The following is a 25,485-nucleotide window of genomic DNA, read 5'->3' as shown; positions in this document are numbered from 1 at the left end:
AGTGGGTGGATGAAGGGAGGTATTCTAATGGTGGGCATACCCACCGATCAATCTTTTTTTTGTTCAGCCAACAGACTGCAGACTTTTTGGGAGCCTAGCCGCGTACGGGACCCCAAAAACCAATCACCGCCTTCAGGCTTTCTAAGGGTGTAAATTTTTGATTTTACTCCTCACTACCTATCACAGTTTCGAAGGCCATAAAATGCCAAAATAGCACAAAAAAAACCCAAATGACCCCATTTTGGAAAGAAGACACCCCAAGGAAACTGCTGAGAGGCATGTTGAGTCCATTGATTTTTTTTTTTTTTGTCCAAAGTGATTGAATAATGAGAAAAAAAAAGAAAAATGTGTCACTAAATGATATATTGCTCACACATGCCATGGTTATATGTGGAGTTGCACCCTAAAATACATTCTGCTGCTTCTCCTGAGTACGGGGATACCACATGTTTGGGACTTTTTGGGAGCCTAGCCGCGTACGGGACCCCGAAAACCAAGCACCGCCTTCAGCATTTCTAAGGGCGCAAATTTTTGATTTCACTCCTCACTACCTATCACAGTTTCGAAGGCCATAAAATGCCAAAATAGCACAAAAAAAACCCAAATGACCCCATTTTGGAAAGTAGACACCCCAAGCTATTTGCTGAGAGGCATGTTGAGTCCATGGAATATTTAATTTTTTTGCCCCAAGTGATTGAATCATGACCAAAAAAAATTAAAATAAAAAAATGTACAAAACATTGTCACTAAATGATATATTTCTCACACATGCCATGGTTATATGTGGAATTGCACCCCAAAATACATTCTGCTACTTCTCCTGAGTACGGGGATACCACATGTGTGGGACTTTTTGGGAGCCTAGCCGCGTATGAGACCCCGAAAACCAAGCACCGCCTTCAAGATTTCTAAGGACATAAATTTTTGATTTCACTTACACAAATCTTGAAGGCAGTGCTTGGTTTTCGGGGCCCCGTACGCGGCTAGGCTCCCAAAAAGTCCCACACATGTGGTATCCCCGTACTCAGGAGAAGCAGCAGAATGTATTTTGGGGTGCAATTCCACATATAACCGTGGCATGTGTGAGAAATATATCATTTAGTGACAACGTTTTGTATTTTTTTTTTTTTGGTCATTATTCAGTGACTTGGGGCAAAAAAATTAAATATTCCATGGACTCAACATGCCTCTCAGCAAATAGCTTGGGGTGTCTACTTTCCAAAATGGGGTCATTTGGGGGGGTTTTGTGCTGTTTTGGCATTTTATTGCCTTCGAAACTGTGATAGGTAGTGAGGAGTGAAATCAAAAATGTATGCCCTTAGAAATCCTGAAGGCGGTGATTGGTTTTCGGGGTCCCGTACGCGGCTAGGCTCCCAAAAAGTCCCACACATGTGGTATCCCCGTACTCAGGAGAAGCAGCAGAATGTATTTTGGGGTGCAATTCCACATATAACTATGGCATGTGTGAGCAATATATCATTTAGTGACAACTTTGTGCAAAAAAAAATCAGTTTGTCATATTCCCGCAACTTGTGTCAAAATATAAAATATTCCATGGACTCGACATGCCTCTCAGCAAATAGCTTAGGGTGTCTACTTTCCAAAATGGGGTCATTTGGTTTTTTTTTTTGCTATTTTGGCATTTTATGGCCTTCGAAACCTTGATAGGTAGTGAGGAGTGAAATCAAAAATTTGTGCCCTTAGAAATGCTGAAGGCGGTGCTTGGGTTTTGGGGCCCCGTATGCGGCTAGGCTCCCAAAAAGTCCCACACATGTGGTATCCCCGTACTCAGGAGAAGCAGCAGAATGTATTTTGGGGTGCAATTCCACATATAACCATGGCATGTGTGAGAAATATATCATTTAGTGACAACTTTTTGTAAACATTTTTTTTTTTTTTTTTTTTCGTCATTATTCAATCACTTGGGACAAAAAAATTAAATATTCAATGGACTCAACATGCCTCTCAGCAGTTTCCTTGGGGTGTCTACTTTCCAAAATGGGGTCATTTGGGGGGGGTTTGTACTGCCCTGCCATTTTAGCACCTCAAGAAATGAGATAGGCAGTCATAAAATAAAAGCTGTGTAAATTCCAGAAAATGTACCCTAGTTTGTAGACGCTATAACTTTTGCGAAAACCAATAAATATACGCTTATTGCGATTTTTTTTTACTAAAGACATGTGGCTGAATACATTTTGGCCTAAATGTTTGACTAAAATTTAGTTTATTCGATTTTTTTTACTTTTTGTTATAAGAAAAATCATTTTTTTTCAAAATTTACGGTCTTTTTGCGTTTATATCGCAAAAAATAAAAATCGCAGAGGCGATCAAATACCATCAAAATAAAGCTCTATTTGTGGGAAGAAAAGGACGCAAGTTTCGTTTCGGTACAACATTGCATGACCGCGCAATTACCAGTTAAAGCAGCGCATTGCCAAATTGTAAAAACACCTTTGGTCTTTAGACAGCGTATTGGTCCGGGGCTTAAGTGGTTAAAGCAGAAGTAAACTTAAAAAAAAATTCAAAACTTTTCCCCTGCATGTTTAAAATGTAAAACTAAGCCCTCCAGTGGAATAAGCTGACAGGGCTTCCATCTTCACCCGGTCTTCTTTCTGGGTTAGTGGGCTCTGGTCCTTTAAATGGCTGAGCCACGATGCATGTGCGCGGTAGTGACTGTTTACAGGACAGGGCTCTGCAGGAGCATGCGCTGGTGACATCAACAGTGGCTACACAAATTCTTCTAAATGGTGCATGTCTATAAAATATTTACAGTACCTAAAGGTAAGCCTTATTATAGGTTTCAGGAAGCAAAGCAAGTACCCATGCTCCCCTCTATTTGTGCTATGATGCTGTTGCTGTAACCATTTTTTATGTTGGATGTTTTTTACAGAATATTGATGCTACTTTGAAATTGCACTATTTCACTTAAAGTATCACGATTTCAAAGTAGCAAGGTCAGTGCGATTTCAGGTGCTACTTGATAGACATCATTGTGGCTTCATACACAGATGTTTATTAAAGTTGCACCTAAAATCGGCAAAAGTAGTGCAGGAACAAAAATCGTAGCAGCAATGCTATTAAAGAGAAAGTTCAACCAAACACTTAGGCCCCTTTCAGACGAACGGCTGTTTTGCCGCAGCTAAAAGCATGTTTATGTTTTGCTGGAATTCAAGACTCCAGGCACAGCGATCAGCTGCATTTGTACAGTGCTTTTAGGTGCGGTTGCGTTTAGCCGCGGCACGATATTAAAGGGGGATCCGACTTGAATCCCTGCCAATACCAAGCACTGCGTTTGGTATAAATCTTGAGGGGGAACTCCACGCCAAATTTCAAATAAAAAACCGGCATGGGTTGCCCCTACAGGAGCATACCAGGCCCTTGGATCTGCTATGGACTTTAAGCAGACACCCTGTACACTGAAAAAACAGAGTGGGGTTCCCCCCAAAATCCATACCAGACCCGTATCCGAGTAGCAGCCTGGCCGGTCAGGAAAGGGGTGGGGACGAGCGAGCGCCCCCCCCCTCCTTAATCGTGCCAGGCCGCATGCCCTCAACATGGGGGGGTTGGTGCTTTGCGGCAGGGGGGCGCCCTGTGGCCCCCCCACCCCAAAGTACCTGTCCCCATGTTGATGAGGACAGGGCCTCTTCCCGACAACCCTGGCCGTTGGTTGTCGGGGTCTGCGGGAGGGGTGCTTATCAGAATCCGGGATCCCCCTTTAATAAGGGGGCCCCCAGATGCCGGCCCCCCACCCTAGGTGGATGAGTATGGGGTACATCCTACCCCTACCCATTCACCTGGCGGAAAAAAAATATGTAAAAAATAACACGACACAGGGTTATTAAAGTAATTTATTAGTCAGCTCCGGGGGCCCTCCCTCTCTTCTTTAGCTCTTTTACGAGGGGGGCTGCCTCTTCGATGTCTCCTGGGGGGGGGATGTGCAGGTCTTCACCGCCGTCTGGTTCTCTTCCGCCGGGGGGGGGGGGGGGGGGCGCTTTCTTCTTTAGCTCTTTTACAGCGGCCCCCTCCAGGGCTTCTCATTCGACGTTTTAAAAAAAAACACTATTTTGCCTATTTGCGCTCACCAGACTACGCTTTCATCTTTACTCAAGACCATTCTTCACTTTAATACTCCTTAATGTAATATAATAATATAATATACTTATTCTCCTCTTGTATCATTAGCTTTCTTCAGTATTATTAATTCACTCAACTGATTGTTCAGACAAGTTGGAGACTAGCCACCAATGCCAAATGTTCAAGATTTTTTTAGAGCTCCTCCTATGTTTGTGTGCAAATTCCTCTCGCCTTACAGTGGATGTAAACCCTCCATACACCTAGTGAAGTGAACAGCCTCAGATAATACACAGAGATTAACCAAATCTCCCTACATAAGTTTTATATGTATATGAATGAATGAAAAACTTATATAGCGCGGCACATGCGACCTGAATCGCCTCTAGGCGCTTGTTGTTCCTGTCTCCTTTGATATCAAAAGAGATGCGTCTTGATCTTTCTCCTGAATGCTAAATGGTTTTCCTCCAACCGAATGCTGGTTGGTAAAGCGTTCCATAGTCTGGGACCCTGGACCGCGAATCTTCGTTCTCCTTTAGACTTGTAATTGGCTTTCAATATCTGGAGCAAATTTTGGTTGGTGGATCGCAGAACGCGATTGGGGTTGTGAGCTTTTTTTTTTTCGCACAGATAATGGGGAGCGTTCCCATGGATACATCTATGCGTTAGACAGAGTGCTTTAAAAGCAATTCTGTCTTTTACTGGCAACCAATGAAGGGTTCTCAGTGAAGGTGAGATTGATGCCCATGGTTTTTTTCCCGTCACTAGTCTGGCGGCCGTATTTTGAACGACTTGCAGACGAGCGATTTGGTACTTTGGGAGACCGAGGTAAAGGGCGTTTGCATAGTCCAATCTGGAGTTTACAATCGCTCCCACCACGGCCGCTATGTCTTCTTTGGGAATAAAAGGATTAAGTTTGCGAAGTAGGCGCAGCAGATGGTGAGATCCGCTGACTACCGACCCTATTTGTGCGTCCAATGTCATGTGAGAGTCGAAGATGACCCCGAGACTTTTAACTTTGGCGCTAGGGGTGATGATTTTGCCCAGAATGGGCGGGGGTATCCAAGTTGTTGCAGGTTGATTCAAACGCTTGGCGTGAAACAGGAGAAGTTCTGTTTTCGCTCCGTTGAGTTTAAGATAACTCTTTGTCATCCAGTTCTCTATCAAAGAGAGGCATGTCTCTAGATTGAGATGGTGATCCTTTTTGTTGCAAATGCGGAAGTACAGTTGCGTGTCGTCTGCATAAGAGTGATAAAGTAGTTTTTGGCTACTAATGATTTCAAAAAGAGGACGAAGATAGATGTTAAACAGCACCGGCGACAGAGACGATCCTTGAGGGACTCCGTACGATACCGTGCGTTTCTCAGAAGTGAAAGGTCCCAATTTCACTGTTTGTGATCGGTTTTCCAAAAAAGAGGAGAACCAAGATATATCACCTTCTGCGACTTTGGCTATGTCAGCCAGCCGAGTTAGTAACAGTTTGTGGTCTAGCGTGTCGAAGGCTGCGCTTAGGTCCAACAGAACCAGAAGACAAGATTCTCCTTCGTCTGCGGCCTCGAGAGCGTCGTCCCATATTTTGAGCAATGCTGTTTCCGTCCCGTATCCGGGACGGAAACCCGATTGAAATGGATCAAGTAGATTATGGGTATCTAGATGCTGTTGCAACTGTTGTACCACTACTTTCTCCATTACCTTGGAGAGAACGTTTAGGCCTGTTATGGGACGGCGGTGAAGTGGGTCCTTCGGGTCTAGGGTGGGTTTCTTTAAGATGGGTTTAATTATGCCTTCTTTCAACTGGGACGGCACTGAGCCTTCCTTGAAAGATTGGTTTATGAGCTGCGTGATCGGAGGTGCCAGGATGTCGGCGCATTCCTTCAGCAGTTTGGTGGGGATGATATCATTTGGCGATGTGCTGTTTCGCAGAGAACCGATGATATTTTTAGTGGCATCGATTTGAGATGGGTTCTAGAGTAAACCTTCCTGATTGTGGTGAATTTCTGTGGGTAATATGTGAATAATTGCGGGGGGGGGGGGGGGGGGTTCGGGGCTATTGTTCTGCTGAATGCTTTCCCGGATTCCCTCAATTTTATTAACCACTTCCCGCCCGGCCTATGGCCGATTTACGTTCGGGAAGTGGTTATGAAATCCTGACAGGACGTTCTAGAACGTCCTGCAGGATTTCATGCCGCGCGCGCCCGTGGGGGCGCGCATCGCGGCGATCGGTGATGCGGGGTGTCAGTCTGACACCCTGCATCTCCGATCTCGGTAAAGAGCCTCCGGCGGAGACTCTTTACCACGTGATCAGCCGTGTCCAACCACGGCTGATCACGATGTAAACAGGAAGAGCCGCCGATGGCTCTTCCTCACTCGCGTCTGACAGACGCGAGTAGAGGATAGCCGATCGGCGGCTCTCCTGACAGGGGGGGTTCGCGCTGATTGTTTATCAGCGCAGCCCCCCCTCGGATCGCCACACTGGACCACCAGGGATGCCCACCCTGGAGCACCAGGGTGGGCAAAAAAAAACCCCCCCCCCAAAAAAAAAAGAAAAGTCTAAAAAATAAATAAAAAAAAACATAAAGAAAAAAGATGCCAGTCAGTGCCCACAAATGGGCACTGACTGGCAACAATCAGTGCTGCCACCCCAGTGTCCATCAGTGCCACCCCAGTGTCCATCAGCGCCACCCCAGTGTCCATCAGTGCCACCCCACAGTGCCCATCCATGCCCAGTGCCCACCTAGCAGTGCCCATCTGTGCCACCCATAAGTATCCATCAGTGCCGCCCATGAGTGCCCATCTGTGCCGCCTATGAGTGCCCAGTGCCGCCCATGAGTGCCCATCAGTGCCGCCTATGTGTGCCCATCAGTGCCGCCTATGTGTGCCCATCAGTGCCGCCTATGTGTGCCCATCAGTGCCGCCTATGTGTGCCCATCAGTGTCGCATACCAGCGCCGCCAATCAGTGCCACCTCATCTGTGCCCGTCAGTACTACCTCATCGATGTCCATCAGTGCCATCTCATCGGTGCCCATTAGTGCCGCCATATCAGTGCCCGTAATTGAAAGAGAAAACTTATTTACAAAAAAATGAACAGAAAAAAATAAAAACGTAATTTTTTTTCCAAATTTTCAGCCTTTTTTTAGTTGTTGCGCAAAAAAAAAAAAATCGCAGAGGTGATCAAATACCACCAAAAGAAAGCTCTATTTGTGGGGGAAAAAGGACACCAATTTTGTTTGGGTACAGTGTAGCATGACCGCGCAATTGCCATTCAAAGTGCGACAGTGCTGAAAGCTGAAAATTGGCTTGGGCGGGAAGCTGCGTAAGTACCTGGTATGGAAGTGGTTAATGAAGTAATTCGACAATTCATCGCAAAACTCCTGGGTATCTGAATTGGGGGGTTCAAGACAGACGGGATTCATGGTCTGAGTGACCATCTTGAAGAGTTCGCGGGGGCGGTTTTGGGCGCTGTTGATAGCCTTGGAAAAATAGTTTTTCTTGGCTATGAAGATTTCTTTGTGGTATTTTCTTGTTATTGCTTTGTAGATGATGAGGTTTTCTTCTGAAGAGCTTCTTTTCCAGGCGGCTTCCGCCCTTCTGCGCTCTTGCTTCAGTAACGACATCTGGTTGTTGAACCAACTGGAAGTGTTTTTCCGGATGCAGGTTTTGCGTTTCGGCGCTATTAAGTCGGCTGACTGTAATAGGGCTGTGTTTATGGCGTCTAGTGTTTCTAAGGCAGTTTGATGAGGTTAAATTGTTTTTATTTTTTCCCTTAATGTGGTTTTGAAGAGTTCCGAATGGAGCTTATTCTGACTTCTGACATCTAGTCCAGTGTGTTGTCACTGGTTTTGATGTTTTTGTTAAGGGGGGATTTTGGAGATAATACATAATATGTGCTTAGTCTGGGGTAAATGGCTGACATTTTTTAAAGTCGATCGTTGACCGATTCTCAATAATCGTTCAATTCTCAGGGCTTTTTTGGTGATGGCTGGTAGTATTGCGGCAAAACGCCTCAGGCCCCAAATGGTTTCTGCAGAATATTGCAGATTAACCATGGTCGCTAACCACCGGGGGGGGGGGGGGGTTTAAGGGTGGTGGAGGGAAGATTGGGTTAATCTTCTCTCCTAACTTGGTCCAGAGGAAGTAAAAAAAAAACCTGGCCGAGCTCTGCCAATATGCTGCGGTAGGGAAAAAATTCCTTCCTGACCCCTAGAGAGGCGATCGGGAAAAGCCCTGGATCAAGTTTTAATTGTGAATTAAGAAGGGGGGGGAGAGGGGATGAAGGGTGCCCTTGTTGCTGGGTGTAGCAAGATGGCTACTGATCAGGCAGCAGGCTCCAGGCTGGGGACTATCTGTTGGGATTGGTGCTGCCAAGGAAGAGTGGATGGGCGACTGGGAGAGCCTGGTATCCTTCTGGGATATGGGGAGGCGTTTTCTGGCCGTTTTGGAGGAGATTCCGGGGGAAGGGAGGCAACGCGCCGCTAGGCCGCGGGTGAAGCCGCGGTCTTTCCTAGATCGCGGCTGCCGCGGATGTTTGGAAAGACGCCAGAAGACGCCAAAAAAAGACAGGCGATTGAGGCGAGGAGGTGGTGGGGGGATGTCTAGCCTGGGGGCTAGAAGGAGAAGGGGAGAGCCGTGATGCTGAGATTGTTTGCGGCGGCTTGTCCTGAAAAGGACGGCCGCCAACGGTGCTGGTGGATGGCCCTGGGAACAGGGGCTTACCTGCAGGCTTCCCTGGCCGAGGGAAGAAGTAGGAAGCCAGGGGACGTCAGGCTAAGCCGGGGGAAGCTATGTGTAGAAGTCTGCGGAGGAACGCCGACAAGCAGAGGCCGGGGGGAGCAGAGGCTGAAGCTGGGGGTGGAAAGCCCTGCCTGTCTGGCTCCAGGAGCCGTACGTCCTACTACTAGGATCGCACGCCGATTACTGCTGGAGCTCAGTTCTAGCCCTGGGGAGGAGTCACTCTTTCAGACTCAATCCTGGAGAGCAGGAGATCAGAATGTCTTCTGCTGTCTTCACATTTATATACTGTTTAGAAAGTTGAGATCATGTTAGGAGATTTTCTCTTCCTGGTTAACACAGAGTGTGATTTCTGGGCATACAGCCAAGATAGTTAACATTTCTGATTGGAGGAAAGGAACACATCCCCTCTCATCATAGGCATAGACTCTCAGAGCTGGTTTGTAATAGGAGCTGCTCTCTGCTAATCTATTTTAGCACCCTACTTTGACAAAAGATTTAGGCTGCTTTTGTCTAAAAAGTAAAAAAATATGTCAGGAGTTCTCAGGCTGATAACAGAGGAACAGTTCAGAAGAGAGCTATAAGACTTGGCTCATTGAAAAGAGATAACAAAATACTGCAGATATATGTACCCAGCTCAAATTTCATGAATCGGGTTTACATCCACTTTAAATTAAGATTAATTGCGTTGATCTATAGTTGGCAGATATTCTGATATCCATTTCTGTTGTATAATTTTGAGAGCTATATACATAGTTCCCAGCCACATCACATGCATTTTAGCTGGGATGGTGCCTTCTGATATAATCCCTAGCAAAGGTACCCTTGGTTCAAGGTGAATTTGTGTGAAACATAGCAAATTTTAAATATCAAAAACACCCTCCCACTAGCGATGCAGTTTAGGACAACACGGGATAAGTATAAATGTACCTGTATCAGTAGTACACCTTGGACAGTTTGGTGTGTCTGCTTTACCCCAAGAGTATAATTTTAAAGGGATGTAATGGGATCTAGGAATAATAAATAACTAATTTAAAGGGGTGGTTCCCCCTAAAACAAATTTCTAACAATACATTCGTAAGACCCGTTACACTGCGGGTAGGCTGGCTTTTGTTTTTGTTTTTTAGTACATACCGAGATCTCGCCGTTTCGTCCCTTGGCGGTGGGCGTTCCTAGTTGATTGACGTTTCTCCGACGGGCACATACGTGACGTCACGACTTTCCGAAAGAAGCCGAACGTCGCTGCGCAGGCGCCGTATAGAGCCGACTCTATACGGCGCCTGCGCAATGACGTTCGGCTTCTGTCGGAAAGTCGTGACGCGCAGTATGCGCCCGTCGGAGAAACGTCAATCAACTAGGAACGCCCACCGCCAAGGGACGAAACGGCGAGATCTCGGTATGTACGAAAAAACAAAAACAAAAGCCAGCCTACCCGCAGTGTAACGGGTCTTACGAATCTATTGTTAGAAATTTGTTTTAGGGGGAACCACCGCTTTAAGCATTGTGAGGAAGATAAGGATGCTTCAAATAGATTCTTCAGAGCTTGTTCCCACTCTTTGTCCCTAAGTGTCTCTAGACCCCTACACCACCGCCTAAAGCTGTTCACTTTGTAGATTCGTTCTAACTATTGTTTGGAGAGAAGAAAATATGCTCCCTATAAGTCCCTGTTTAGAGCGTTTTAAAGATACTGGGCCAGATTCTCGTAGAATCCGCGGCGGCGTATCGTAAGCCATTTACACCACGCCGCCGCAACTTACTGGAGCAAGTGCCGTATTCTCAAAGCACTTGCTCCGTAGTTTGCGGCGGCATAGTGTAAATGGCCCGGCGTTAGGCCGCGTAATTCAAAGGGGGCGGCTTGTATTTAAATTAAGCGCGCCCCCGCGACGATCGCACTGCGCATGCGCCGGCCGTAAAAATAGCCCAGTGCGCATGCTCCAGCTCATGACGGAAAACGTCATTGAAGCCGACGTGAGCGTCATTAACGTAAAGCCCTATTCGCGAACGACTTAGTAAAACGACGGAAAAAGACGACGCTGTCCCGACGCCATACTTAACATGGCATACGACGGACCTTCGTAAACTTACCCCTCATATAGCAGGGGTACGTTTACGCTTACGGAAACAACGTAAACGACGACGAGGCGGCGTAAAAACGTTCGGGAATCGGCGTATCAGGCTCGTTTGCATAGACAAATGAGAAATTGTCGTAAACGCCATCTAGCGGCCAGCGTGGAATTACATCTAAGGTCCGACAGTGTAAGTTACACCTGTCGGATCTACGCCGTATCTATGCGTAAATGATTCTAGGAATCAGACGCATAGATATCCGGGTCCAAAAACAGAGATACGACGGTGTATCTTGAGATACACCGTCGTATCTCTTTTGAGAATCTGGCCCACTGCGTTAAAATTGATGAATGATTATATTTTAATAAAAAAAAGTCCTTGCTTGACTATGCAAAGCATGCCGTAATTGTACACAGACAGAATTCTCACCGCTCCAGGTGAGCCTCGTGATGATCAGGGGTTGTTGAACCACCAGGGTGCTGGCAATGCGGTAATAGCAAAAAAACAAAACAACAGCCATGACTAAGCACTGACGCCAGTGCGAAACGTTGGCCATACTGATTTTTGTGGGCTTGCAGTGACTGTATGCACAGTTGAAAATAAAGACATCTCTTTTAAAGAAAATTTTGGAGTGCGGCTGTCCAGCTTTTGTTCTTTTGTTTTTTTGCTATGCCGTAATTGTAGATATTGAAAAAATTATTTATTAGGCAAATTATATCTTTCTACCAGTTTTTCAAATGGTTGCAAAACTTCATTGTCAAAAAGTTGACAAAGAAGCAAAATTCCAGCCTTCTTCCATAAATCTAAATGGTCAAGCTTTGCAACCTCATGCAATTGTAAATTGTTCCATAGAGACATATATTGGGTATATCCCTCATATTCAGTATCCTTTTGAATAGTAGTGCATATGTTCTGTATTAAATTAAATGTAGGGTAACTACGTTTACTGTAGAAATGATAAGCTACTATTCGCTGTACTGGTGGATCTATCTGCAGCTGAGAGAGTATAATTGGCTGTATGAGACCCTCAAAATCTATAACTTGGGCATGCTCGTGGAATGGCGACATACTTTTACTTAAAAAAATCGCCATAGGCGACGCTAAAAAAATTCTACAGGGTGTATGTTTTGAGTTAATGAATGGGGTCTAGGGCTAGAATTATTGCTCTCGCTCTACTGATCGCTGCGATACCTCACGTGTGGTTTGAACATCGGTTTCATATGCGGGCGCTGCTCATGTGTGCGTTCGCTTCTGCATGCGAGCTCGTCTTATTTATTTTACCTTTTTTATTTTTATTTTTATTTTTATTTTTTACACTGTTCTTTTAAAAAAAAATTGTGTCACTTTTATTCCTATTACAAGGAATGTAAACATCTGTAATAGAAAAAAGCATGACAGGTCCTCTTAAATATATCTGTTGTCAAAAAGACTTCAGATCTCATATTTGGACTAAAATGCAATAAAATTAAAAAAAATGTAATTTGAATATTTTTTTTTTTTAAATGGCCCTTTAAGAGCTATGGGCGGAAGAGACGTTTTGACGTCGCTTCCGCCCTGCTATGGTATGGAGACGGATGGGGGCCCATCTTTCCACTCGTATCCATACCCAGGAAGAGGGACCCGATCGATCACCTCCGCCGCTACCTACGGCTCTGGTAAGCAGCGGAGGTCGCGGGAGGGGGGCCCTTTCCTGCCGTCGAGAACGGTGACCTTGCGGCGAATATGCCACAGAGACCACCATTATTGGAAACCGGACCGCCAGCTGAAGACGAGGATACCTGGGTTATGGCAGCTAGCTGCTGCTATAACAGAGATATCCCTCTTCAATTTGTCATGTTGCAACCAAAAACGTAGGTACAAAGAAAGTGGCACATAATTGTGAAGTGGAAGGAAAATGGTTTTCAAAATATTTTACAAATAAATCTCTGTAAAGTGTGCCATGCATTTGTATTCAGCCCCCCTGCGTCAGTATTTTGTAGAACCGCCTTTCGCTGCAATTACAGCTGCAAGTCTTCTTGAGTATGTCTACCAGCTTTGCACATTTAGAGTGTGACATTTTTGCCCATTCTTCTTTGCAAAATAGCTCAAGCTCTGTCAGATTGGATGGAGAGCGTCTGTGAGCAGCAATTTTTTCAAGTCTTGCCACAGATTCTCAATTGGATTTAGGTCTGGACTTTGACTGGGCCATTCTAACACATGAATATGCTTTGATCTAAACCAGGGATATGCAATTAGTGGACCTCCAGCTGTTGTAAAACTACAAGTTCCATCATGCCTCTGCCTCTGGGTGTCATGCTTGTGGCTGTCAGTCTTGCTATGCCTCATGGGACTTGTAGTTCTGCAACAGCTGGAGGTCCGCTAATTGCATATCCCTGATCTAAACCATTCATTGTAGCTCTGGCTGTAAGTTTAGGGTTGTTGTCCTGCTGGAAGGTGAACCTCTGCCCCAGTCTCAAGTCTTTGGCCGGCTAGCAGGTTTTCTTCTAAGATTGCCCTGTATCTGGCTCCATCAATCTTCCTATCAACTCTGACCAGTTTTCCTGTCCCTGCTGAAGAAAAACATTCTCACAACATGATGCTGCCACCACCATTTTTCAGGGTGATGTGCAGTGTTAGTTTTTCACCACACAGCAGTTTGCTTTTAGGGCAAAAGGTTCAATTTTGGTCTCATCTGATCAGAGCACTTTCTTCCACGTTTGCTGTGTCCCCCACATGGCTTCTCGCAAACTGCAAACAGGAATTCTTATGGCTTTCTTTCAACAATGTCTTTCTTGCTACTCTTCCATAAAGGCCAGATTTGTGGAGTGCACGACTAATAGTTGTCCTGAGAACAGATTCTCCCACCTGAGCTGTGGATCTCTGCAGCTCCTCCAGATTTACCATGGCTGATTCTCTGATTAATGCTCTTCTTGCCCAGCCTGTCAGTTTAGGTGGGCAGCCATGTCTTGGTAGGTTTGCAGTTGTGTCATACTCTTTCCATGTTCAGATGATGGAGTAAACAGTGTTCAGTGAGATGCTCAAAGGTTGGGATATTTTCTTATAACCTAACCCTGCTTTAAACTTTTCCACAACTTTATCCCTGACCTGTCTGGTGTGTTCTTTGGCCCTTATGATGTTGTTTATTCATTAAGGTTTTCTAATAAACCTCTGAGGGCTTCACAGAACAGCTGTATTTATACTGAGATGAAATTACACACATGTGGACTCTATTTACTAATTGGGTGACTTCTAATGGCAATTGGTTCCACTAGATTTTGGTTGGACCCCTTTCACACTGGGTGATTTTGCAGGCGCTGTTGCTCTAAAAATAGTGCTGCAAACCGACCTAAAACAGACGCTGCTATGACTAGAGCGATGCGCTAGCAGGATGGTAAAAAAAAGTCCTGCTAGCATCTTTGGAGCTGTGTATACCGATCCTGCCCATTAAAAACAATGGGACACCGCGGCTATACTGCCAGCGGTGCCTCTGCAGAGGTGCTTTGCAGTTGTTTTTAACCCTTTCTTGGCCGCTAGCGGGGGGTAAAACTGCCCTGCTAGCAGCTGAATAGCACTGCAAAATTGGCGGTAAAGCGACTCTAAAAATAGCGGCGCTTTACCCCCGCCCCAGTGTGAAAGGGGCCTTAAAGGTATCAGAGTAAGGGGGGATTAAAACAAATGGACAATACACTTTTCAGATATTTATTTGTAAAAAAAAATGATTGAAAACCATTTATAATTTTCCTTCCACTTCACAATTATGTGCCACTTTGTGTTGGTCTATCACATAAAATCCCAATAAAATACATTTAAGTTTTTGATTGTAACATGACAAAATGTGGAAAATTTCAAGGGGTATGATATGAATACTTTTTCGAAGGCACTGTACATTCTCGGGTCCCTTGCATGTGCTTCTGGCCCCTCCCCCTTGCCACTTGCTATGAGGGCAGTCGTACGTGTTTGCTTCTGAGCTGCCTCTGTGTGCTCATAAGACACACCGAGCGCAATTTAGACCTGTCCCCCGCTCTCTTCACTGGCTGTGATTGATCGAAGAGGGAGCCAATGGCCAATGAGAAGGAAGAGACCTGGGAGAGCTGCTGCTCTCGTGTACATCGCTGGATCGAGATGGGGCTCAGGTTAGTATCAGGGGTATTCGAGGGGATGCTGCACACAGATTAACTTACCTTCATGCATAGAAAACTTTCAGCCTTTTACAAATACTTTAAGTCTTTCTAAATCTGCAAGTGCATTTAACACTACCCTCTTCCCAGATTGACAATGCTGCTTTCCTAAGTTGTAAGCCCCGTACACACGGCCGAGGAACTCGACGTGCCAAACACATCGAGTTCCTCGGCCAGTTCAGCACTGAAGCCGCCGAGGAGCTCGGCGGGGAGAGAGCTCCCATAGAACAACGAGGAAATAGAGAACATGTTCTCTATTTCCTCGCCGAGGTCCTCGTCGGCTTCCTCGGCCGAAAGTGTACACACGACCAGTTTCCTCGGCAGAATTCAGCCAGAAACTCGGTCGGAAGCTGAATTCTGCCGAGGAAACTGGTCGTGTGTACGGGGCCTAAATATTCATGAAAAAGCCTGGATGTCATTGGTGCCTAGTTGCCAAGGCCAAATTTGGCAGCATGCATTCGTCAGCTTGTTACCTGCATTCTTCTTTATTATAAGCTAGCAAATGCATTTTTATTTATATATTATTATTTTTTTAATCTGATGATAGCAGCATGAAACATGACACTGTAGTTGGAACACTGCAGCTTGAAGGTGGCAGTGCTTATCTGCAGGCTTGAGGTTTTCGTGTGTGTGTGTGTTTTTTTCTCTCTCCAAGAAGCCTCTTCCAGCCTACATGTGATAACTTTGTCATAGTTGACATAGTGATCTGGAACCACTCTTGATTGTCGGTGACAGTAAGGATTGAGAGCCATAGTACCTTGCTGTCGGCACCTCTGTAGTTCAGAAGGCAGGCTCTGTGAAGTATGTGACACAAGCAGTTCATAGTCATAGGGCATAGTGCACATGTGTCACAGAATTTAGAGAACTGTGGGATTCTTCAATAAGTACGTTTTTAGACTTTAAGATTGAACAGATTAATAGGAGTAGGCTGGAAGAAATTGAAAAACAATGTGGAAAAGAATAATTGATTTTACATTTTGATCATAGTCATGTTATGTCAAATTGAAAGCGTATCGTAATGGTGAACCTTTATTTCCAAATTTCTGGTGTGAAAGGGGTGAAACATGATGAGCGAAATGTCTTAAAACTGGAGCTGTGAGGATCTGGGGCTTGGGAATCAATCAGCTTCCACCTTCAGCTTGTTTGGCCCCATACACACGAGAGGATTTATCCGCGAATACGGTCCAGCGGACCGTTTCCGCGGATAAATCCTCTCGAGGATTTCAGCGGATTTCTCTGCAATGGAGTGTACTCACCATCACATTGAAATCCGCGCCGAAATCCTCTGGCGATGACGTGTCGCCGCGATTATGACGCGGCGACGCTGTCATATAAGGAATTCCACGCATGCGTCGAATCATTACGACGCATGCGGGGGATCCCTTCGGACGGATGGATCCGGTGAGTCTATACAGACCAGCGGATCCATCCGTTGGGATGGATTCCAGCAGATAGATTTGTTTAGCATGTCAGCAAATATCTGATCTGCTGGAATCCATCCCAGGGGAGAAATATCCGCGGAAACAGATCCGCTGGAGTGTACACACCGTAGGATCTATCTGCTGAAACCCATTCGCTGGGATTTTTCAGCGGATGGATTCTATCGTGTGTATGGGGCCTTTAGCTAGGCTTTGAAAATGAAAGTTGGAAAACCATGTGGTTTCCATGCATTGCTGCTCCAGATTCACTCTCTTCTAGTTTTTGATAAATTTCTCTCAATGTGCCTTTTATTTGCTGTTCAGCATGAGTTGGTGGGTAACAGTCATTCTTTCTTATAATCCATCATTTTCTTTAAAATAGATTACAATGTTTTCAAAAACCAAGACTATCAAGAACTGATATTTCAGATTTGCTGACAAGTTTACTCATGTGTTGGCTTCACCCTCCTGTCTCATATCTCAGACTAATCCATATAATCTCAGCACCCTCTTACCCCCCTTTCACGCTGAGTCGCCCATAGCGTCAGCGGTAAAACGCTGCTATTTTTACAGCCGATGCTATGGGCGGATTTGCGGCGCATTTCGGCCGCTAGTGGTGCGCATTTAACCTCCGCTAGTGGCCGAGAAAGGGTGCATTGTGGGCGATATAGCCGCGTTGTCCCATTGATTTCAATGGGCAGCAGCAGTGGAGGAGCGGTATACACACCGCTACAAAGATGCAGCTAGCAGGAATTTTTTTACCGTCCTGCTAGCGCAACGCTCCAGTGTAAAGCCCCCGGGCTTCCACACTGGAGACAAAGGAGCAGCTTTTTAAGGGCGGATTGCAGGCGCTATATTTAACACTATAGCACCTGCAATACGCTCCAGTGTAAAAAGGGGTCTAATAGAGCTATTTATGTAATATTCTTGCTGCTGAAGTTTGGAATAAAAGTCTTGAGTGTGATTCTGTCCAGCATTATCTAGTCAAATATCAGTTTTGGCTAGATGTACCACTTTAAACTTGTTAAGAATATTCCCCACAATAAGTAGTGCCTGTATTAACATTATTTATCTTACAATTTTTTTTTATTTGTATTTTTTTAAGCAGAAGAACGCTCCTGGGGGATTATTAGTCACTGTCCAAGGATTGAACTTGAAGATGGAGTTCGACTTGGTTGCCATCACCATTCAAGCCTGAGTCTCCACTTTCCAGTCCTCAGCAGGGAGAACTCGCCTAACCGCAGGAGCCCTTCCCAAGAGCCTGAGGCATCCAACTCTGCGGCTCCCCCAGCTCCCCCTACCAAGAGACACTGCCGCTCTTTATCAGTGCCAGAGGACCTATCACGCTGGCGGCCTATTTGGAGGCCCAGTGGGTCTAAAGTTTGGACTCCTGTCAAGAGGAGATGTAATAGTGGTGGGGTTGGAGCAGTACTAGGGGTGCAGACTCAAAGTCCATCCCAAGGGGTCTCCAATCTCAGGTTTCAAAATGACCCCAGTGCCTCTTTACGATGCATCCAAGCCAACAGCCCTCCCTTCTTCAGCCTGGCTTTGTGCCGGGAGTCACCAGGTCCCTACACCCTTTCCCCAACCACTATATTTTGGGAAAACACAGAAGGGCCAAGTTGCTTTCCATTGCAGCGCCGTTTTTCACTGTCACCAGTACTCTTCAAGGATGCAGGACGGTTCCTTCCTTCAGCCAGCAGCTCCCCACCTTCCACGCCAGAGCTGGTCCGGCGACAGCAATGTCTGCCTCGTAGCCAGTCACAGCCCTGTGATCTCGACACCAGGAAATGTGGAATCAAACGAAGACACGAGGAAGATACACGATGGCATCGTCCTTCTCTGGATTTCTACAAGATGAACCAGGTAAAGACTCCAAGAAGGCTTTTCATGATATGTTATTGACCTTGGCGTTATAATCATTATCACCATAATTTTGTTTATTATTTAAATCTTTATGGGGGCTCTAGTATAAATGGTGGAACTTTTAGTTTGGGGGGAAAAAAATGAAAAATGGTTAACGCCCTGTTGAGTTTTTAATGTATTTACTTCCTGTTCTGGTAACCCCCAAGGACACTTCAGTAAATTGAAATTTCTGTTCTCTTAACCACTTAAGGACCGGACCAATATGCTGCTAAATGACCCAAGGGGTTTTTACAGTTCGGCACTGCGTCTCTTTAACAGACAATTGCGCGGTCGTGCGACGTGGCTCCCAAACAAAATTGGCGTCCTTTTTTCCCCACAAATAGAGCTTTCTTTTGGTGGTATTTGATCACCTCTGCGGTTTTTATTTTTTGCGCTATAAACAAAAATAGAGCGACAATTTTGAAAAAAATGCAATATTTTTTACTTTTTGCTATAATAAATATCCCCCAAAAACATATATATAAAAAAAAAATTTCCTCGGTTTAGGCCGATACGTATTCTTCTACCTATTTTTGGTAAAAAAAAATCGCAATAATCGTTTATCGGTTGGTTTGCGCAAAATTTATAGCGTTTACAAAATAGGGGATAGTTTTATTGCATTTTTATTTTTTTTACTACTAATGGCGGCGATCAGCGTTTTTTTCGTGACTGCGACATTATGGCGGACACTTGGGACAATTATGACACATTTTTGGGACAATTGTCATTTTCACAGCAAAAAATGCATTTAAATTGCATTGTTTATTGTGAAAATGACAGTTGCAGTTTGGGAGTTAACCACAGGGGGCGCTGTAGGAGTTAGGAGTGTGTGTTTACAACTGTAGGGGGGTGTGGCTGTAGGACTGACATCATCGATCAAGTCTCCCTATAAAAGGGATCACTCGATCAATAAGCGAAATAGCCGGGCCGTCGTCCCGGATTGCTCCACCGCGGGAATCCGACCGCCGCATGTAGTGGGGGGGGGGTCCCGATCGGACCCCCGACACGCGGAAAGGCAGGGACGTACAGGTACGCCAATGTGCCTGTACGTGCCATTCTGCCGACGTATATCTACATGCGGCGGTCGGGAAGCGGTTAAAGTGGTATTGAACCCCAAACTGAAAATGTAATATATTGCATCTTACGAATCCTTAGATGTAGTGGCTGCATTGATTTTGCTTTTTAGTTTTTTTTCTCTCTCTGTTTTCACCTGATAATTTGGCTTGTACCACACACCCTGTAGTAGTATCATTCATATTATATTGAGCCACTCCAGTGGCCACATCCTTATAGGCCCGGATTCACATACATCGGCGCATATTTATGCCGGCGTAGCGTATCTAATATATACGATACGCCAAAGTAGCGCAGAGAGGCAAGCACGGAATTCACAAAGCACTTGCCTCCCAAACTGCGCTGGGTTCCCTCGGCGTAAGCCGTCGTAGGTGGAAGTGGGCGTGAGCCATGCCTACTGAGGCGTGACCCCATGCAAATGATGGGCCGAGTGCCATACAAGTACTTAAAACGAACCGTCCCGTGGACGTATCCCAGGGCGCATGCTTAGAATCACGTCGGAACTACTCCCTAAGATACGACGGATCACTGCCTACGACGTGAACATAACCTACACCCAGCCCTATTCACGTACTACGTAAACGTCGTAAAATACGACAGCTTTGTTCCCTGGTCCATACCTTAGCATGAGTTGCGCCTCATATATGGGGAATAACTTTACGCCGGACGTACAACTTGCGCAAACCGCGTATATTATGCGCCGGGCACAAGTACGTTCGTGAATCGACGTATCTCCCTCATTTCCATATTTGAATAGGAAATCAATGGGAGCGCCACTTGCGGCCAGCGTAAATATGCGCCCACGATACGCCGGCGTAGGAAAGTTACGTCGGTCAGATGAAGCCTATTTTCAGGCGTATGTTGGTTTCAGAGTCCGGCGCATAGATACGACGGCGCATCTCGAGATATACGTCGGCGTAAGTGCTTTGTGAATCCGGGCCATAGTGTTCAAAATCACAATGGCAAATAGAATTGTCTGACTTTACTGCCACAGACAATAGTACACTTCCTGTATTAGAGTGCCTCCACTCTGGAGGATGAAGCACCACTGGATGAGTAGCACAGGGGACACATTTAAACAGAAACGCTTTCAGTCTGGGGGAAGGGGAGTGTTAGATGGACTAGTCAATTTAGATACACTAACATATTGAAGCTAAACTCCATCTAATCTTTTACCAGAAACAGGAATAAATGTTTTAGAAAAATAAAAGCAGATTGTTTGCACCCCTGTCAGTGGTAAATGGTTTCTCTCTTCTCTGTAACTGATAAACTCCACTGGAAAGCTTGTTCTTTCGAAAAACAGACTTACTGTTTGGATCACCAGATGAAAATAGAAGAAGGAAAACTTTTTAAAAAAAATGAATGCAGCCCCCACATCTAAGAATTGGTAAACTGCAATATAATGTTTTGCTTTTGGATTCAATACTGCTTTACTCTTCCTTAGTCTCTAAGATCCTTTTCTCCTAAGGAATGTCACCATCTTTATTTGGATTCCACATAGGAGACTATTGAGAATGTGCTCCAGAGTGAGTGATTTGGGCTTTCATCTCACAGCAATGATCTGGGTGTCAAAAGGACAGAAAGTGGTCAGAAATCCTTGCAGCAGGGATAAAAACAGCAATGAAACATTGGGGTTGATTTACTAAAGCAGTATAGGCTGTTGACTAAAAAATGAAAGGTACTTTTTTTCTTAGCTTAGTGCATAAGAAAAAGCTCTGTTGATCATCCAATCATGTGCAAGCAAAAATCCATTTGTTTTGTTGCACATGATTGGGTATTTTTTTGCAAAATGTATTTATCGCTACATTCACTGTAAGTTACAATTCTAATGCAACATGAACATGCTCTACTTTAATATATCAACCCTATTAGCTCTATCGATCTAACCATTGGCAGGGTTTATATTTTTATTGCTGGAAGCTTATTTTTCTAGATCAACTAACTGTACCGTCCGTACCTGGCAATGTGTGCATGCCCTTTGTCATTACTACCTTGTGTGCTGGCTCCTATTATATCATAATGGCTGTTTACAGAAACAAAAATTTAAATTTGTTGCCATGAGTCTTGCTATTGAAGAATCTGACCTCTCCAGGATTGTTGCATTCCCGATTCCACATGCAGACTATAGTTTTATCACCAGTCGTTCCGTACCTGTATGTGATGCTCCGGAGTAAGGAGCTCCAATGCAATACTCCAAATGCACATGTTCCTGCACAAATGGCTTTATTTCGAATTGGGTGCTGAAAACGACCATCGGCTGGAATCAAATGGAATTATAAAGAGAAAATATACCCAGCACACCAGGATCTCCACAAATGGGTTCAAAACTTTAACCACAGATAGTAGAAAAAAGCGACATTTCAGAGCCACGCAGGACCCCTTCATCAGGCAAGTGATGAATTGTGATACAGACTACACACTATTTAAAGAACCATTCACCAATCAGTGCAAAATGGAAATGGCCCCAGACCTGCCCCCTGATACCCAATGACATCATATTCCCACCAGAGACCTGTGGCAGAACCCATACAAACATTCCTGTTTGCTTGTCAATTAGATATAACAGCCATAAAGCTATCATAGCTACCTTAGGAAGAGAAGATCAGTGTGCTACTATAATATTCATCTAAAACCAATCCTATTCTTCACGGAAGACTAACCTGCGATTACAGCCTCATCTGAAGTTTCTGTTTCTAATGTACCCTGCTCATTGGTAATTCTGACATCTAGATAGGTAATATTATCCTGGGAGATTACAAAAATGTCGTCAATGTATCTTAGCCAACACTTGACGTGTTCAGAAAAAAGAGTCATATGGTAAATATGATGTTCCCCCATGTATCCAACAAACGGATTAGCAAATAAGGGGACTGATGAACTGCCCGTGACTGTGCCATGGATTTGGGCACACTTCGAACGAGAAAGAATTACCAAGTTCGTCAAGCTGGCTTCATTTGGTATGCTTGTGTACAAGGATGAAATGTCCATCGTGGGAAATTTCCAGCTGGCATCAAATGTCAGGAAACTTCCTAATTTCTCTAAAAAATCACTCATGTCTCTAACGTAGGGTGCTCATCCATCAAGAATTTGGCTGTCTCCTTGGAGATGCAGTTATTTGAGAGCCAATATTAATTGTAGATGACAGAGCATTAATTGTACTTTGTGTAGGATCCCTGTCAAGTTGTATATAGCTGGCAGTATCTGCCAACAGCAGCATGCCATCCCTATAGTCCATATAGATCATTGCTACAATGGCCCCGCCTTTTGTCGGTGGGTTTAAGAATTAGATTTTTGTCATCCCTCAATGATTTCAAAGCCTTATTCTGCTGAACCAGATTGGTATATTTTTTTTGTAGTGGAGGCACTTGAGCAAACATCATGCTTCAGAGTGCGGATGTAACTTTCTATAGATGGATATTGGCCGGGAGGCATAAATTTACTTTTCATTTTGAATGCTTGGACCTCGTTATAGTCCCTGGTTGCGTGCCCGGCCGTGAAGCAGAAAGCTGTCACCGCCGGGTGCCCAGAGTATGAATGGAGGTGCCGAGGAGAGGAGCGACGCTCCGTGCGGCCGCATCGCTGGACCGTGGAACAGGTAAGTGTCTGTTTATTAAAAGTCAGCCGCTATATTTTTTGTAGCTGCTGACTTTTAATAAACACTGTGCACTTCGTAATCCCGCAAGATTTTCTACTAAGAAGCGACATAGCATAGCTGATATCGCCATTTTAGAAAACGGCATGCAGGTGAATATCTTCACCGTTCTGAGCTGTGAGAGTTTTTGCAATTGTTGAATGCCATCACAACGGGGCGTGTACTTTCAAAGACGCTGCCCATTGTGATGGCAGCCAGGAAGTGTTGGCGCCTTCAACACTGTTAATGTGCGAGATAGAGCGGTGAATGCCGGGAAATGAGCGCTTCCAGAAAGTCAGTGCTTGTGAGACAAGGAAAATGCAGATATCTTTTTTTTTTTTTTTAATAGCTTACTTTTTTAAACGAAAACAGACAGGTGGTGTTTGCAGTCACCAAAGTTGTGAGTATTAATTTGCAATAATGAAAGCCATTGAATTCAACAGAAAAAAAAATTGTTTTGCTGCAGATCCTCCGCTTTAAGTCAGTTGATTGAGAGAGTGAAGTTCTGAAAAAGCTTAGGTTTGTGTTTCACCATGTAGAGATTCTTGCACTGTAGAGCCGCCTGGCCATGTAAGTAGTGTTGGGCAGAGGTCTTCATTAAAAATGTCTGATTATTAACAGCTTTTTTTTTTTTTTTTTCAGAATGCTGGTGCTATGTGTTTCTTGGACAACTCGAATGAAGGCAGCCCATCTCCTTTTATGGCTTGCCATGGGGAGTCTCCTTGCACTTCTGAAAGTCCTGTCACCACTTGCACACTGGCACTTAGTGAAGAAGATATTGGTAGGAGGGATCACTCCTGCTCCCAGCCAATGCTCTTCCAGCACGATTTTGCGGACCTGGATTTAAATCTAATTGAAGAGAATTAACACTCTCAGGAAACATCATACTTCAAATGGAGTTATTGTAAGGTGGACATATTGGTGAGAGTGTAAGGCTGGCAGGCACCACCAGGAGACTTGCACCAGGCGCATTCCACAAACATTCTAAACTTCATGACTGATAGATATTGTGTGGGGGTGTAGGGCAAAAGAGTGATCAAAAAGCTTTGTCCTTTTTTTTTTCTAAAGGAGAAGCCTGGGGCTGGGTCATCTGAACCCCCAACTACACTTCTCCATTCCCAGTAATACAGCTGGAATTGGGATCTCCCATTACCGAGTTACAAACTTCACATAAAGGGTGCTGTGGGATTGCTTTATTTTTTTACAGATGGCTTTTGGAAGGATGTTCTGCACTGCCCTGAGGGGATCACATGCAAATATAGGTGTGTGATTTAATTCTTCATGCTTAACTGACTGTTGGAAAAAAAAAAAAAAAAGCAAACCAACAAGATGGCAAATCTGGTTGTGCACAAAGGCTCAGGCCTTGTTTTCAAATGAAATCCCCAAGACATGAGTTTAGAGCTTCACACCAAGGAAGCCCAATCCCGTGTGTTCCGTTCAGAACACTTTCTTTTGCTCTCCAATTCATCATGAAGAAGGCTGACAACAGAACAAATGTTTCCAATTGTTGTATGTGTGTGGTGTTTTTTTATTTTATTTTTTAAACTTTTTTTTTTTTTTTTTATGTTATTTTATTGATGTTTGCCTGTGGCAAATGTTTTAGAAGCTGTAATGAATTTGTTCTTTAACATTGCTGGCCAGTTAAAAGGAAGCTTCCAGTTCACCCTAAACCTATGTTGCCTGCACTGCCATCTTAGTCATTACATGGCCATGCCATTACCTCAGACAGGTGTTGTTTTTTATTTTTTTCTGCATACACAATCCCTCCTGGATTTCACCATCCCATTACCTTCTCAGGTATGAGTTTTGCAGGACGTGGATGTATGAATGATTGTATTATTCTTCAGTGTTCATGAGCTCCCCAGAAATGCGTATCAAAGCCTTTCAATGAAGGAAGTAGTCAAGGTGTCATGTCCTCATTGAATGTTGTTGGTATATAGTATGCTGCTATATACAATGTATTGTACAGTAAGTATTATTGTATATTTTTCTGACAAAGGACGGGAATCAACCTGTGTTTGCAGTTACACACAAAATGGATGTGTATGTGGCCATTATACCTCTTTGTGGATGTGTATGTGGCCATTATACCTCTTTGTAGACATGTATGTGGCCATTATACCTCTTTGTGGACGTGTATGTGGCCATTATACCTCTTTGTGGATGTGTATGTGGCCATTATACCTCTTTGTAGACATGTATGTGGCCATTATACCTCTTTGTTGACATGTATGTGGCCATTATACCTCTTTGTGGATGTGTATGTGGCCATTATACCTCTTTGTGGACGTGTAGGTGGCCATTATACCTTTTGGTGGATGTGTATGTGGCCATTTATACCTCTTGGGGGATGTGGCCATTTAAACCTCTTGGTGGATGTGGCCATTTAAACCTCTTGGTGGATGTGGCCATTTAAACCTCTTGGTGGATGTG

General features: G+C 44.6%; 1 protein-coding gene across 3 annotated transcripts in view; it reads left to right on the top strand.

Annotated features, from left to right (window-relative positions):
* The window catches only part of FAM53C (family with sequence similarity 53 member C), a 69,147-nt gene extending 44,371 nt beyond the window's left edge, over window positions 1-24,776 (top strand). For all 3 annotated transcript variants that reach the window (XM_040344356.1, XM_040344354.1, XM_040344353.1), the window contains 2 exons: window positions 17,551-18,308; window positions 23,695-24,776. In XM_040344356.1, coding sequence (XP_040200290.1) covers window positions 17,551-18,308; window positions 23,695-23,919 — 983 coding nt within the window. In that variant the 3' untranslated portion in view covers window positions 23,920-24,776. The remainder of the gene's footprint in view (window positions 1-17,550; window positions 18,309-23,694) is intronic.
* The last annotated feature ends 709 nt before the right edge of the window (window positions 24,777-25,485 follow it).

Source organism: Rana temporaria, chromosome 3, assembly GCF_905171775.1.
Source record: "Rana temporaria chromosome 3, aRanTem1.1, whole genome shotgun sequence".
NCBI lineage: Eukaryota > Metazoa > Chordata > Amphibia > Anura > Ranidae > Rana > Rana temporaria.
Note: the sequence above shows the minus strand (reverse complement) of the source record. Positions and strands in the feature narration are given on the sequence as shown.